This window comes from Anolis carolinensis, chromosome 2 (assembly GCF_035594765.1).
Source record: "Anolis carolinensis isolate JA03-04 chromosome 2, rAnoCar3.1.pri, whole genome shotgun sequence".
Lineage (NCBI taxonomy): Eukaryota > Metazoa > Chordata > Lepidosauria > Squamata > Dactyloidae > Anolis > Anolis carolinensis.
The window spans coordinates 26,986,566-27,003,529 of record NC_085842.1 but is presented as its reverse complement, the minus strand read 5'-3'; the positions used below and the strand labels follow the sequence as shown (position 1 = coordinate 27,003,529).

Sequence of the window (16,964 nt, the reverse complement as noted above, 5' to 3'; positions counted from 1 at the left end):
ATTTTTATCCTTTACAACTTTATCTTGTAAATCGCCTAGAGCATCTTGGATGGAGGGCAATTAATAAATAATTAAATGATGATGATGATGATGATAAAAACTATTCTACCATGCAGATGCACTCTTACTTATATAAAATCATACAAGTTGATATATTTACAACATGTACATGATTGAAAGCAAATCAACGCTTCTCCCAAGACAGAAGCTTCCGTTCTACACAAGAAAAATTGTGAATATAATGTTACAGTAAAAACAGAGCCACAAACTTCAGGACCCTCTTCTGCCTTTAGGAAACCACAACAGAAATATGGTTTTTTTATTATTTAAACAGGTACAGAAAAAAACATAGTTACAAATACTTTTCATTCTGAGGTATAACTTGATTTCCACATAATCTCCACATCAAAACCCTCCGTGTCGACTTTCCTGGTGAACTCATTATAGTCTGTTTCACTAATACCTGGGCATTTCAGCAGACACAAGTAGCTCAGTTCATTCTCAGAGGACAAAATCAGGTTAACAACCTGCACAGAAACCCTGATTTGAGAGAACACCAGCTCATCAATGTGCCTCAAAGCTGTGCTCGGAGATTTCAGCACCCTCTCAAACACCCTGTCCAGGGAAAAAGGCAGCCGGCGCAGTGTCAGGTATTTCAGACCAGGAGACTCTTTTAGCACATTTACAAGGCTTTGTCTCAGCACCATGGCATGACGGAAAGGCAAGGGAATCTCTGCATCAGGGTACTCCAGGGTAAACAAAGAAAGCTGAGGAAATTCAAAGCAGGGTAGGCTGAAATCCCAGTCCAAGGTGTCAATGTCTTCCTGTCGGCCACAGACAGATGTCCTGGGAGGGAGGAATAAACCTTCAAATTCCTGGAGGTTTGTGCAATAGCTCAGCAGAACATGGAAAGAGGACTCTTCAGCCAAGAAGAAGTGACGGATTATGAGGCCATGAAGCTGAGCCCCAAGGCTTGCCATCATTGGCAAAAGGTCACTCAGATTTCTGTGTTTGTCACAGATGATGGTCAAGTGTGTGAGGTGGCGCCAAGAGAGGAAGCTGTAGGCCAAGAGAGGTCGGTCGTCTAGAAAGACCGTCGCTTTTTCCATATAGGGGCACATTATGTTGATTACAGACAAGACAGATTCACGCACCACAATTATTTCCCTGAGGAGCAGAGTAAGTCTGGAGATGTCCTCTTCTCTGCGGGCTTTCATTCTGTGTTGGAATAGTTCTGCTAGAGAGGGAAATCCAGGAGGCAACCGGGAATGGTCGAACTGCTGCTTGTAGATCAGATGCAACACACTTGAGATGGAACTGTTCAACAAAAACATGAGCCTGGGCAATGCCATCAGCACAAAGAGGAGAGCCCATAAGTGGCCTTTGGGAGCCTTTAGCCCAAAAATGCAGAGTTTCTGCAATGACTGGCAGCCAAACAATCTCCGGCGGGGGTCATAAGCCAAGTAGAGGAGGGATGTCAAAGACAAGGTCCTGCACTGGGAGAGGTTCAGTTCACGGAGCTGTCTACAAGAAGAGCCTATGGCGGATAACACTTGCGTGTCACATAGGGTCTTTGAAAGGTCTAGTCTGATGAGTCGTGGCAAACTTTCCACCAGGCGAGCCAGAGCATCTGCAGGAAGTTGCTTGCAGCCATGGAGATTTAGTGACAACAGATTCTGCCCCAGGGACCAGAAAGAGTACAGGTCAGCAAAGGTAAAATCTATTTTTAGCTTATGCTATTCATGGATGCGTCTTAACCCCACACATATGGCCATGCAAAGGGCACAAATAGACCCTCACAATTCCTTATAGTTTTCACCAAATTCTTGCCCTGCATTTATTTCTGTCCCCAGAATGATGTCTTTTGCTCTTTAGGAAAAGGTAAGAATTTGAGACAACAGTTCCTAGCCCCAAGTTTCTCTCCATACCTCCATAATTAAAAAAACAAACAAACAAACAAACCTGTGAGGCACAATAGGAAGGCAGTATCTAACAAAGAAGAATCCTTTGGCATCTTGTAGACTCACAGATTTGTCATGGGATGTCACAGGTGCCTTCTCATAACTGATAATTAATTGTCCATGCGCTTTACCTAGGCCTTGGCCATTCCATGCACTTTCATTACCTTTAGTTGCTCCCATCCCTAGTTTCCATTTCCCCTTAAAATAGCCCATGTCCTATGGTGCTTGATTATATATATATGTCTTATTGATGTGAAAAATGTTTTACTGTTTTATTGCTGTGATTGTATTTTTATGTCGGGCATGGCCCTATGTTAGCCGCTCCGAGTCCCTCCAGGGAGATGGGGCGGGGTATAAAAATAAAGTTTTTATTATTATTATATTATTATTGATTGGGATTACTGTCTATGTTTTAAGTTATTTTAACTTTTGTAAGATGTGTTATTATACTGTGATTTTATTGTGTTACTGTTTTTATTGATGTAATACTGTTTTGGGTTTGTCCTAGTGTAAGCCGCCCTGAGTCCTTCGGGAGATGAAGTGGGGTATAAATACAGTTTTATATTATTATTATTATTATTACTTTTGCTATGTGCTTTAAAGTCTGTTCTGACCCTAAGGCAAACATCTCATGAGGCTTTCTTGATAAAGTTTATTCAGAGGAGGTTGCCTTTGCCCTCCTCCTCTGAGGCTGAGAGTGGGACTCTCCAAAGGTCATCTAGAGGGTTTCCAGGGCCAAGCAGTGATTCAAACCCTGTTCTCCAGAGTCCTAGTCCAACACAATGTTTTAAGACACTCTTAAAAGGTGAAATTAACAAATCATTAAACAACTTGAAGTGGCTCTCATAGCTCCTGGAGTGATAGGAGAGGTAGATAGTTTTCATATCCTGCTTGTAAGCTTTCCAAAATCAACGAGTATGTTTCCATGGTTGAACAGAAAATTTCAAGCCAACTACATCAGTGGTCTTCAACCACTGGACCTCCAGGTGTTTTGGACTTCAGCTCCCAGAATTCCTGAGCATTGGACACGCTAGCTAGGGCTTCTGGGAGTCGAAGTCTCAAACACCTGGAGGTCCAAAGGTTGGATGCGACTTCACTACACCATTCTGGCTCTCTTTTCATAAAATTAGCCTTTGTGAATTAAGAATCAATTTCACATTCCGTGCATCCAGGTAAGAACAACACTTGTGATATATGCTCAGGTCACATGTAATCATCCTTTAAGAGGCCATACAGCTATTGGCTGTTTGGCAAGAAAAGTAACACTATGCTCCTTTAGCTATAGAAAGCACCCTTCCAAACCTATTTCTATGTCATTCTCAATCCTTGATCTGCTTAAATTACCCAACAGTGGATCATGAGGTCTCTCTTTATTCTACATTCCCCATCTAACTGTATTATGAGACATATATGCTTTAGTACTGGGAAAAATCTCTCACCAGGTACTGAGCCTCATCCTTTTGTCTACTCTCCTTTCAAAAACATTTATGTTGGCAGTCACTACATCTTGTGTAAGTACACTGCTTTGTTATGCATCATCTGACAAAAGGTCTTCCTCTTATCCAGCCTAAATCTTTCACCAGTCTGTTTCAGTGGATGATCTCAGATTATAATGAAGGCTGAATATTCCTTATCTAAAATGCTTGCAAGCAGAAGTGTCTGGTTTTCCCCCAGATTTTGGAGTAACTGAATTTATGTATACATACATAATGTGATATCTTGGACATAGAACCCTATACTGCTCCAGGGCATTGAACATGTTTTAATTGTTTTTAAATGGTTGTTGTTATATGCTTTTCCTCGATGTATTTATTGCTGTGTTTGGATTTGTTTTTACTATTGCATTTTTATATTGTTTGGGCATGGTCCCTTTGTAAGCTGCCCCGAGTCCCCTTGGGGAGATTGGGTGGGATATAAGAATAAAGTATTATTATTATTATTATTTAAAAAAATATGAAATTTATTTATGTTTCATATACAGTACAGTTTATATGCATAGCCTGCAGGTAATTTTATACAAAATGCAGTGGAACCTCTGCTTATGAGTTAAATTTGTTCTGTGATGAAGTTCTGATCTTAACTCAAATTGCTCTTATTTCAAATCAATTTTTCCAATTGAAATGCTATTAATCCATTCCAGGCCCCCCAAAACCACACCGATTTTTGGCTGGCCGGCCCTTGTGCCCTGTCTTCAATGTCTCATCTGCCAATCCCCAGCTATCACTAACAGCAGCAGCAGCAATGCTGCTGCCTCAACCACCGCTGGAAGCAGGCCCTAGACCCAAGCCCCCAGCGCCACCCTCAACCCCACCCCCACAGCCTCTCCCGACGGTGACTTCTACTTGCACTGTCTGGACAAGAACAACCTCCCTCCTTCCTTCACTCCATGCCCCTTTTCCCTGCAGCATGCTTTTTGAGTTTGGGCAGGGGAGGATGGAACATAAACACTGGCTGGCTGGCTCTCGTGCCCTGTTTTCACTGCCTCCAGCACTGCCCACAATCCCACCTCCATGGCCACCTCCTGCTTCTCTTCCTCTAAGGAACAAAGCAGGAATCAGGAGAACTTCAGAGCCAGGGTGAGTGCACTTTCCAACCTGCCTCAGCACCTGGTGCTAAACCTGGAATCTCTTCACTTTCTGCCCGACTTTCTTACTCATTCAAACTACCAGAGCTGCATACTTGACCCAACCAGGGACCTCATGAACTTCAGTGCTCCCTCTGCCATGAGTGCACAAGCACGAGGCAGGGAGGCACACAAGGCTCAGAGGCTGCTCCCCGAAGCCCTGCCTGTGCTCTTGTGTGAGCCCTCCCTCTGCCGTGAGTGCGTCCCCGGGCTGCTCATTTTAGAGTGGTGCTCGTAAGTTAAAACAAAAGTCCCGGATGAGGAATGGCTCGCAAATCAAAAAGTATGTATGTAGGGACACTTGTAGTGGTTCCACTGTATTCCAAATTTTGTGCATGAAACAAAATTTGTATGCATTGCACCAAGTGAAAGCTATCACTTTCGCAGTCATGGTGTAAATGATTTCGGAGTATTTCAGATTCCAGGAAAGGGATGCTCAACCTGTATTAGCGTCTCCTTGTCCACTTCTTCAGTTCCACACATTATGTTATTATTTCCAAGAAATCCCTATCCACTTTGATCATTTCTCCCCTCTGCTTACCCTGCATTGCACCCTCATTGTCAAGGCGATACTCCTAGTGACGATATTTTGGCAAGTTGACAGATTGATGTCTCTCAGTTGAGGCACAAGGAGCAAATGCAACATTGGAGGGATGAAATTCTTGTTCTGCCCCAGTAAACAGATTAGATCCTGGACATGGAAGAAAGCTGTGGAAGGAAACAAATATCCTATTTATTAACGTAATTTTTGCTATTGTTTTTGATATTGTTTACCCCATTAAAGACATCTTTGACTTAAGCCAACACAATGAATGAGAGATCTCCAGTTTACCCTGCTATCAACCTGCTCAGACTCAAGGCCATGGAATTATTGATTGTATTTAAGCATCTGTAATGTGGTCTTCCTTCTGCCCTACCACCTTTCAGTTTCCCAAGCATTGTTTTTAATAATGAGAAATATTATTTAATGGCATATCCAAGGTACAATAGTCTCAGCTTAGTCATTTTGGCTTTACTAATGATAATTCAGGTTTGATTTGCTCTAAGACTCCTCTAATACAACATACAACACTTTCAATGAGCTGATTTTCTTCCTATCATTTTTTTTCACTGTGAAGCTTTCAAACCCCAATTTGGTATTCAATGAAGGCAGAGGGTAAATATAAGTTGACACTTCTGTTGAGAAAAGGCAATCTAGGATGTATGGGGGGGGGGGCTGGGGATCTGAGGAGTCATTAGGACAATTTCTTCCAATCAGTATCTTTATAACCTGCCTTTCCTCCATGGAGCTCCAATTGGCATACATGGTTCTCCCAAATCCTCACTCCACATTATCACTTTATCCTCACAATGATCATATTGAATTATGCTAGCCTGCAAAACACGGATCACATCTCCATTTGCATCCACATTTTTCAAGAACTAATCTAACAGTAATCTATCTTTAATCAAAATCATGCGTTCCAGATACACTGAATTGGTCTCCTCAGTATTCTTGTCTTTTTTATTAGTATTATTATTATTAACATTTTTATTTATTTATTTATTTTTGATACATCATAACAATTAACTATTTTTGCCATACATAACTTATTTCAGTATACATTGTTCCAAAGGTAACTATTTCTTAAATGACATTTTAAACAATTCTTAGAAATGTATTCTCAGTATTCTTGTCCACTATGATTCATGGGAGTTAAGGAGGTCCAAACCACAAGGTAGGTGCTCGAGTTAAGAACACTGCTATAACTACAACACCATTTTTTTTTACCATAATCTATTTGCAGTTTTTTAAGTTGTCTGGAATCCTGAGTCTGGGGAAAATGTAGGATATATATGCATGCGTGAGTGCGTGCATGCATACATACAGTTGATCCTCCATGTTCATGGGAGTCAACCATCCACAGCTTTAAAATATATTTTTAAATCCACAAAATGATATTTTATTTTTCCATTGTACATCATTATATATAATGGAACATATCTATCTATCTATCTATATATCTATATACAGTAGAGTCTCACTTATCCAAGCTAAACGGGCCGGCAGAAGCTTGGATAAGCGAATAACTTGGATGATAAGGAGGGATTAAGGAAAAGTCTATTAAACATCCAATTAGGTTATGATTTTACAAATTAAGCACCAAAACTTCATGTTATACAACAAATTTGACAGAAAAAGTAGTTCAATACGCAGTAATGTCATGTAGTAATTACTGTATTTACGAATTTAGCACCAAAATATCACGATATATTGAAAACATTGACTACAAAAATGGCTTGGATTATCCAGAGGCTTGGATAAGTGAGGCTTGGATTAGTGAGACTCTACTGTACACACACACACACACATATACATATATGGATGCATACATTTGTTTGTGCCTTCCAACTTAAGGTCACCCTCAGGTGAACCTATCACAGGATTTTCTTGGCAAGATTTGTTCAGAGAGTATTTGCCTTTGCCTTCCTCTGAGGCGGAAAGAATGAAACGTGTCCAAGGTCACATAGTAGATTTCCATGGGTGAGCATGGAATCAAACCCCATTCTCCAGACTCCTTGAACCAGCACAGCATTATATATCTACAACAGTAATAATGAGTCAGAACTGACAGCTTTGGGGAAACTAGGGTTGGGAGGGAAATCCTGTTGCATTCTCTTCCTTTGTGCAGAGAATAACAATTACCAAAGGTTGCTTGAGGTATGGAACTATGTTCTCTGGTCATTCCCTACTGGGAAAAATAAAAACAATGATGGAGACCAAGGAAATAGGAAAGAGAAGGTGTGCTCCCTTTCACCACCCTTTACACACCAAACTCACTTATGAAACTTCTTTAGACAGAAGCAAGCAAGAAACAGAGGGAGGAAAGATCTCTCCACTTTCCTCTTTTTCTCATATCCCCAACAAAGATATTTCCCATAAAAAACAGGGCCAAAGGAGGAAGCATAGAGGCAATATACATAGGGTCAGAACAGGTGGGAAGGGTGGTGGAATCAGAATTTGAAGGTATCGGGCATTAAGAATCTAGTTGGTGAGTTATATTTCTCCCACTGGATATTAAAAACACTGCTTTGCATGTTTTTTAATATGCAGATTTCTCAAAATGACCTAGCTGCACATAGGTAATATTCTTTAATAAATTAGCCTTCCCAGATGTGAAGACCACTCAGCTCTGTTGCCTATCAAAGGGGCAGAAAAAACTATTTTCCATGTGCCTTTCACCAGGACTCCACAGTGTAGAAAGAGTGGTAAAGGAACACTACCCATAAACATGGGAACCACATCCATAGTTTCACTTATGCATGCCTGCTTACATGTGCATGATAGTCTCCTTACGAATAGTCTCTCTAGGACCTCCAGGCGATTCCATGGTATACTTCCCTTGGAGGTGAAGTGAAGGACCTTGCAAAATCCTAGAGAGGAATATCTGGGTCCTCTAATGCACTTATTTGGTATGCTAACACTGGAAGTGAAGTAATTCAGCGGCATTTGGTAATAATAATAATAATACTAATAATAATAATACTAATAATAATAATAATAATAATAATAATAATAAGATGATACTGTGGGACTTCCGAATCCAGACTGACAAAGTTTTGGAACACAACACACCAGCTATCACAGTTGTGGAAAAGAAAAAGGTTTGGATCATTGATGTTGCCATCCCAGGTGACAGTCGCATTGACAAAAAACCGGAAAAATTCAGCCGCTATCAGGAGCTCAAGATTGAACTTCAAAGACTCTGGCAGAAACCAGTGCAGGTGGTCCCGGTGGTGATCGGCACACTGGGTGCCGTGCCAAAAGATCTCAGCCGGCATTGGGAAACAATAGACATTGACAAAATTATGATCTGCCAACTGCAAAAGGCCACCCTACTGGGATCTGCGTGCATCATCCGAAAATACACTTGGGAAGTGTTTGACTTCTGATTTTGTGAAATGAAACCCAGCATATCGATCTTGGTTGCTGTATCATACTTATAATAATTGTACCCTGAGTTGTGTGTTTTACAGGCTTTATGGCCATGTTCCAGAAGTATTCTCTCCTGACGTTTCACCCACATTTATGGTAGGCATCCTCAGAGGTTGTGAGGTATGAGGATGCCTGCCATAGATGTGGGTGAAACGTCCGGAGAGAATACTTCTGGAACATGGCCATACAGCCCGGAAACACACACAACAACCCTGTGATCCCGGCCATGAAAAGACTTTGACAACACAATTGTACTTAGGCAATCCCTCGTAGCTTGAGGACGATTGTCTTCCATCCTTGGTGTCTTGAGGGTGGGTTCTTAGGTGGCTGAAGAGACCTATTCTTGACCCGCATATTCTCCCGCAGTGAGGACATCGGTTTCCAGGTGGAAGGCGGTCCCAGTCGGGGTTAGCTTGACGCGCCTTCCTCTTGGCACGTTTCTCCCTTAAGCCCTCCGTTCGTGCCTCTTTGAACTCCGCAGCACTGTTGGTCACAGCTGACCTCCAATTAGAGTGCTCAAGGGCCAGGACTTCCCAGTTCTCAGTGTCTATGCCAGAGTTTTTAAGTTTGGCTTTGAGCCCATCTTTAAATCTCTTTACCTGCCCACCAACATTCCGTTTCCCATTCTTGAGTTCAGAGTAGAGTAGCTGCTTTGGGAGACGGTGATCGGGCATTCGGACAACGTGGCCAGTCCAGCGGAGTTGATGGTGTAGGAGCATCACTTCAATGCTGGTGGTCTTTGCTTCTTCCAGCACGCTGACATTTGTCCGCCTGTCTTCCCAAGAGATTTGCAGGATTTTTCTGAGGCAACGCTGATAGAAACGCTCCAGGAGTTTGGTGTGACGTCTATAGACAGTCCACGTTTCGCAGGCATAGAGCAGGGTTGGGAGGACAATGGCTTTGTAAACAAGCACCTTGGTATCTCTATGGATGTCCCAGTCATCAAACACTCTCTGCTTCATACGGAAAAATGCTGCACTCGCAGAGCTCAGGCGGTGTTGTATTTCAGTGTCGATGTTGACTTTTGTGGAGAGGTGGCTGCCAAGGTAGCGGAAATGGTCAACATTTTCTAATGTGACACCATTAAGCTGTATTCCTGGCTTTGCAGAGGGATTAGCTGGTGCCTGTCGGAAGAGCACTTTGGTTTTCTCGATGTTCAATGAGAGGCCGAGCTTCTCGTATGCTTCTGCGAAGGTGTTTAGAGTGGCTTGTAGGTCTTCTGAATGAGCACAGACTACGTTGCCATCAGCATATTGGAGTTCTAGAACAGATGCTGTGGTAACCTTGGTTTTGGCTTTCAGTCTGCTGAGGTTAAATAGCTTGCCATCTGTCCGATAGATGATTTTCACTCCAGTGGGAAGCTTCCCATCAACAAGGTGAAGTATCATAGCGATGAAGATGGAAAATAAGGTAGGGGCAATAACACATTCCTGCTTGACACCTGATTCCACCTTAAATGGGTCACTTTGGGAGCCGTTGCTGTCCAAGACTGTTGCCTTCATGTCATCATGGAGGAGCCACAGGATGTTCACAAATTTGTCAGGGCACCCGATTTTTTGGAGGATGGTCCAGTGAGCGCTGCGATTCACTGTGTCGAATGCCTTTGCAAAGTCAATGAATGCCATGTACAGAGGTTGGTTTTGTTCCCTGCATTTTTCTTGCAGCTGTTGAGCAGTGAAGATCATGTCCATCCTGCTGAAATCTTCAAAGAGGGTGGACCTGAGCTGATACAACAACTCCACCAGCTCATTGAAAAGGTGTGGATGACCGAGAAAATCCTAGCAGACTTCAAGGATGCCAACATCATCACCCTTTTCAAGAAAGGGGCCAGAACACACTGCGGGAACTATCGTGGTATCTCCCTTCTAACCTCCGCCGGGAAAATCCTCGCAAGAATCCTTGCAAACCGCCTTCTCCCTGTCTCAGAAGACACCCTCCCAGAATCCCAGGATGGCTTCCGCCCCTCCAGAGGAACAGTGGAACACAATTGTATCCTGCCCCAACTCCCCAAAGGGGCTCGGAGAGGCTTACATCAAGGGTCATATTCACATTGTCTCATAGCTACAGTCCAATCAAGAATAGCCCCAGTGAATATGGAGATCTTACTGTACTTGCCCAGGTCATCCTGTTTATAGTCTATGATCCAGTAAGGACTTGTCCTCCAAGCCAGCTCCTGCAGGCACAGCTTCTCCAGTGGGAGGATTTTCCATCTCTTCGGCATGGAGTTCCTAGACCCCAAGAAAGAGAAATAGAGGAGAGAAAATGTTGGAAATACCATTTTGCTGTAGATACCTTCATGTCATGCTCCTGGGTTTCCAATAGACAATTCACTGGGCATGATATGCAAATAATGTTGCGCTAGATCAAACTTTGGCTTGCTCTTCGCATGTTCCTAAACAAAACATCTTTCATTTATAGCTGGACTTACTGGTACCATCTCCTAACAAGCCTAGCAACCAGTGTAATGTGGTGGTTTAAGCTCCGGATGATGAGTCTGAAGACCAAGGGTTCAAATTGCCACTCAGCCATGAAACTGACTGGGTGGAATTTGGCAAGTCACATTCTCTCAGCCTCAAAAGAAGGCAATGCCAAGCTTCTTATGAACAAATCATAACAAGGAAATGCTGTGATGAGGTCACTTTTGTGTTGAGAGAAGCCTCCCAGCAGGATGGTAACACATTGCTGTCCCCTGGGCAACCTCTCTGCAAATTCCTAATTTTCTCATACCAGAAGTGACTTGCAGTATGTTCTCAAGTCGTTTCTGACATGATAGAGCTGATGCTTTCTATCTAAAGCAATTTTCTGAATCAACCCCCCAAATGAATCCAGGAGCAGGACTAAAAACCAAGACACCAAGAAAAAAAAATGCTTGGGCTGTATGTTGTCGAAGGCTTTCATGGCCAGAATAATTAGTTTACTGTGAGTTTTCTGGGCTGTATTACCATGTTCCAGAAGCATTCTCTCCTGATGTTTCACCCACATCTATGGCAGGCAGCCTCAGATGTTTTGAGGTCTGTTGGAAACTCAGCAAGGGAGATTTATATATCTGTGGAAGATTCAGGGTGGGAGGAAGAACTCTTGTCTTCAAGAGTCTACTGTATACCATGCAGCTGTGGACAAGTCAACATAGGGACCACCAAACTCAAATCAAGGAACATGAAAGGGACTGCAGACTGATTCAACCAGAAAAGTCAGCCACAGTAGAGCACTTGATGAACCATTCTAACAACCACCATGTCAGACTACACAGAGAAGCCACTGAAATCCACAAGCATGTGGAAATTTTTAACAGAAAGAAGGAAACCATGAAAATGAACAAAATCTGGCTACTGGTATTAAAAAGCTCTAAAATCAGGATAGTAAATAAAGAACGACACTCAGAAAATAGAAGAATTGCAGAAAAGAAACAATCAGGGAAAGCTAACACCTCCCAACAAAGGATTCCCCCAGGCAGGAATTAGCCTGGTCTTGAGCTGCAAGGCCATTAAATGCTAATCAAGGTGATTAATTACAACATTCACACTTGCCTCAGGCAGACAAAGTGTTCTTTCTCCCACCCTGAACCTTCCACAGATATATAAATCTCCCTTGCTTACTTTCCAACAGACTGCACAACCTCAGAGGATGCCTGCCATAGATGTGGTAGAAAGGTCAGGATAGAATGCTTCTGGAACATGGCCATACAGTCCGGAAAACTCACAGAGACCCACTGCTTGGGCTTTGTTATCATGGTAGACTGGTGACTCTGGCTGCATTTATCAGGTGGCTCAAGGCCAAGCCTTCAACTTTAAACTGACTAGAATCATCCGGATGAAAGAGACCACAAGGGCCATCCAAGCCAGTCCCACTTTGCCATGCAAAAACAAACAATCTAAGCATCCCCTTAGTATGTTGTTGAAGGCTTTCATGGCTAAAATCACTGGGTTGCTGTGAGTTTCCTGAGCTGTATGGCCATGTTCCAGAAGCATTCTCTCCTGACGTTTCGCCCACATCTATGACAGGCATCCTCAGAGGTTGTGAGTTCTGTTGGAAAATAGTCAAGTCCACAGATATATAAGCCTCTCTTACTTAGTTTCCAATACAGTAGAGTCTCACTTATCCAACATTTGATTATCCAACATTCTGGATTATCCAACACATTTTTGTAGTTAATGTTTTCAATACACCGTGATATTTTGGTGCTAAATTTGTAAATACAGTAATTACTACATAGCATTACTGAGCATTGAATGACATTTTCTGTCAAATTTGTTGTATAACATGATGTTTTGGTGCTCAATTTGTAAAATCATAACCTAATTTGATGTCTAATGGGCTTCCCCTTAACCTTTCCTTATTATCCAACATATTCGCTTATCCAATGTTCTGCCAGCCTGTTTATGTTGGATAAGTGAGACTCTACTGTATATTTCGCAACCTCTGAGGATGCCTGTCATAGATGTGGGTGAAACGTCAGGAGAGAATGCTTCTGAAACATGGCATACAGCCCAGAAAACTCACAGCAACTCCTTTAGAAGTTTGAGAGTTGAACTACAACTCTGGAGATGTGGGTTCACATCCCCATTCCACCATATAATCCCACTGGATAATCTTAGAAAAGTCCTGCTCTTTTAGCCACCAAGTGAGACAAAGGAAAACTCTCACTGAACAAACATGGCCAAGAAAACCCTGTGATTAGTGAGTCACCAGAAAATGGGAATAACTTGAAGCCACATAACAACAAACCTTGGCCAAAGGAAGAAGAGATAGGGTTTGTGTGTGTGTGGATAAACAAAAGGATGGGCCTAAATACCTTAAAGGCATCTGATTCTGTTTGATCTTTGATGTTAAGCAGAGTTAATACTTAAGATTGGAGACTTCCAACAATGCATTTGAGAGGAAGGAAGTGGCAAAACCACTTGGCTCAAGGCTATGGAATATTTGTAAGCTTCATAGGCTTGAGTTAGGGAAGTTAAAGTAAGGTCAAACTGCATGAATTCTACAGGGTAGATCAGGCATGGTCCAACTTGGTCCCTCCAGGTGTTTTGGACTTCAACTCCCACCATTCCTAACAGCCTCAGGCCCTTTCCTTTTCCCCCTCAGCCGCTTAAGCGGCTGAGGGGGAAAAGGAAGGGGCCTGAGGCTGTTAGGAATGGTGGGAGTTGAAGTCCAAAACACCTGGAGAGACCAAGTTTGGCCATGCCTGGTGTAGATGCCTCCAGGTTCTCCAAGATACAAGTCTACTCCAGGGCAAGCATGGGAAATAAATACTACGCATCCCAAGACATGCCTGCCTTTTGGCCTCCTTACACATCCTCCTCCACAGCCTTTACTCAAGAGTAAAAGGGAAAGAGCCCATCTAGACCAGTGGTTCTCAACCTGTGGGTCCCCAGATGTTTTGGCCTTCAACTCCCAGAAATCCTAACAGCTGGTCAACTGGCTGGGATTTCTGGGAGTTGTAGGCCAAAACACCAGGGGACCCACAGGCTGAGAACCACTGGTCTAGACTAGAAATAACACATCTGACACCACTTTGGACTGCCATGGCTCAATGCAATGGAAACCTGGGAGTTGTAGTTTGTATATTTGGGCAGAGAAAGCTAAAACATGGATTCTGTGTAGATCATTGAGGAATGGCACTTAAAAGTGGTGTCAAACTGAACTATTTCTACAGTGTAGATGCAGTCCACAACAAGAATCTCTCACACATACCCACGTTGCAGGGAACAATACACACAAGCCCAATCTTCTCTCTTGGGACAAAGAGGCTCAAGTCAACGTGGGTGCTCCAGCTTCCTCCCAAGCTCTTCACTCTCTGCTTTCCACGTGGAAAATGGAAGAAGATTCCTGCTCAGGAAAAAAAAAGAAAATCCCCCGGGCTCTTCTGATTGGTTGTTTGGGTTCCATTGTCCCCGCCCACAGAACGCAGGTAGAGGGGCGTTTGGGAAGGTCCAGATTTCACCTTGGCCCTCTTAGGAGCTGAATCTGCGCATGCGCAAAAGCCCTAAAGGCTCAAATGGGCTCAGTGCGTGGGGAAAAGTATGCAAAGACTTGGCTGACTTGGTTGCTGTGAGTTTTCCAGTCTGCATGGCCATGTTCCAGAAGCATTCTCTCCTGGCGTTTCGCCCACGTCTATGGCAGGCATCCTCAGAGGTTGTGAGGTCTGTTGGAAACTAGGCAAGTGGGGTTTGTACATCTGTAGACTTGCCTAGTTTCCAATAGACCTCATAACCTCTGAGGCAAAGGGTTTATATATCTGGAAGGTCCAGGGTGGGAGAAATAATTCTTGTCTGTTTGAGGCAAGTATGAATGTTACAATTAGCCAGTTTGATTAGCATTGAATAGCCTTTCAGCTTCAAAGCCTGGCTGCTTCTTGCCTGGGAAAATCCTTTGTTGGGAGTTATTAGCTGGCCCTGATTGTTCAACCCCACTTGCCAACAGGCCTCACAACCTCAGAGGATGCCTGCCATAGACTTGAGTGAAACGCCAGGAACTAATGTTTCCTGTAATGTCATACAGCCCGGAAAACACAGCAACCCAGTGATTCCGGTCATGAAAGCCTTTGACAACACTTGGCTGATTTACTTGTCTATTTGCTGTATTCTATATATTATTATATATTGTATTGTTTAATTGTGTTATGATGTGTTGTTTTATATTTTGTTATATTGTATTGTTCTGGGCATGGCCCCATGTAAGCCGCTCGAGTCCCCGTTGGGGAGATGGTGGTGTGGTATAAATAAAGTTTTATTATTATTATCATTATTATTATTATTACATACAATAGGGGCCATTTGTTGGGAGACAGTGGAAGCCAAGGCAATTGTGGTTTAGTGAGGCACACGTTTTATTTGAAAGAGAAGGCTAAAGACCTTGCAAAGCTACAACTCCTATTATTCCATGGCATTGAGGCATGGGAGTTAAAGTGGGATCAAGCTGCATTAATTCTACAGTGCAATGCACGCCTAGATATCCACATCCCTGAGCTAGAGAATGCTGGAGACTAATATTGAGAATTAAACTGGGTCAGGGATGTGAGGCATCTAGGGTTGCATCTACACCAGTGGTTTTCAACCTGTGGGTCCCCAGATGTTTTTTGGCCTTCAGCTTCCAGAAATCCTAACAGCTGGTCTGGGATTTCTGGGAGTTGTAAGGCAAAACACCTGGGGACTCACAGGTTTATTTATTTTGTGTCAAAAGCATTGCATAACAGATACATTTTAAAAATGATGAAAAAAATAGAGGAAATCCCAAACAACTAAATAGTTTTAGACCAAAAGCGGGCAACAGCAACCGCATTGTCCGTAGCTTTAAACAACTCCTCCTCCGTGCATGAGGCAGGACATTGTGGGCAAGCATACATATGCGGAGTTGTTTGTTCTGCTCCACAGTCACACAAGGTGGAGGATTCCTCCAGGTAGTGCCACCTCGCCAAGTTGTCTTTAGATCTGCCCAGTCCGCTTCTGAGTCTGTTCAGGGACTTCCAAGTTGCCCATTCTTGGTTTGCCCCTGGAGGAAGACCCTCTTGGGGGGCCATCCAGTTGGAATTGCCAGGTTTAGCTGCCCAGAGAGACACCCTTGCTGCTGCTGGAGGAACATCAAGAAGAGTGGTGGTTCTCATGAAGCCTTTCCTTGATTTGAGTCTGGTGGGAGGAGGCTGATAGTCATTGTCACTCACAGGTTGAGAACCACCGATCTACATTCTAGAATTAATACATTTTAACACCACTAACTGCCATGGCACAACCATACGGAATCCTAGGAGTTGTAGTTCAGTGAGGCACTAGCACTCTCGCAGAGAAGACTAAAAGGCCCTTTAAAAGGACATCTCTCAATATTCCATAACATTGAGCTATGGCAGCTCACGTGGTGTCATAACTCTGTTTATACTGCAGTGTAAATGCAACCAATGGTAGCAGCAACATGAGTATTTCTTAGATGTTGTGTGCTTTGTTATTGTTATATTTGTTCATTTGTACACTGCTTTGTCTCTTCACTTTACTGTTCCATTTTCTGGACGAAGGCCAAACAGGGCACTAGACAGAGAAGGAAAGATGCATCTTGAGATCATACTGCAAGTCACTCCTGGTGTGAGAGAATTGGCTGTCTACAGAGACGTTGCTCAGGGGATGCCTGGATTTGTTACCGTCTTGCTGGGAGGCCTCTCTCACGTCCCCGAAAGCTTACAATTTAAAATCTGCAAACAAACATTTCCGCTTAATGGGAAGTTTCCTGGCAAGATTTCTTAACTATATAAACAATGATGGCAACAGCAACAGGGACAGTTCACAATATCCTTCACAAAGAAGGATAATACAAGGCAACTAAAAAATAAATGCAGTGAATGCAACATTCTAGCCAAAGGGGATTTATTTATTCCTAAAAGAAGCAACAGAATTTCAAATACATTTGACACAGTGGCCTA

The 16,964-nt window shown here is 43.0% G+C and overlaps 1 protein-coding gene across 1 annotated transcript; it reads right to left on the bottom strand.

The window, feature by feature from the left end:
- Positions 1-281: 281 nt before the first annotated feature.
- Positions 282-14,441, bottom strand: LOC103281871 (uncharacterized). The gene is made up of 4 exons (XM_062969506.1): positions 14,252-14,441; positions 10,676-10,788; positions 5,126-5,292; positions 282-1,676 (listed from the first exon to the last, which is right to left on the bottom strand). Exons 2-4 carry the CDS (start codon positions 10,779-10,781, stop codon positions 366-368), a joined length of 1,584 nt encoding a protein of 527 aa, XP_062825576.1. The 5' UTR covers positions 10,782-10,788; positions 14,252-14,441; the 3' UTR covers positions 282-365.
- Positions 14,442-16,964: the final 2,523 nt, after the last annotated feature.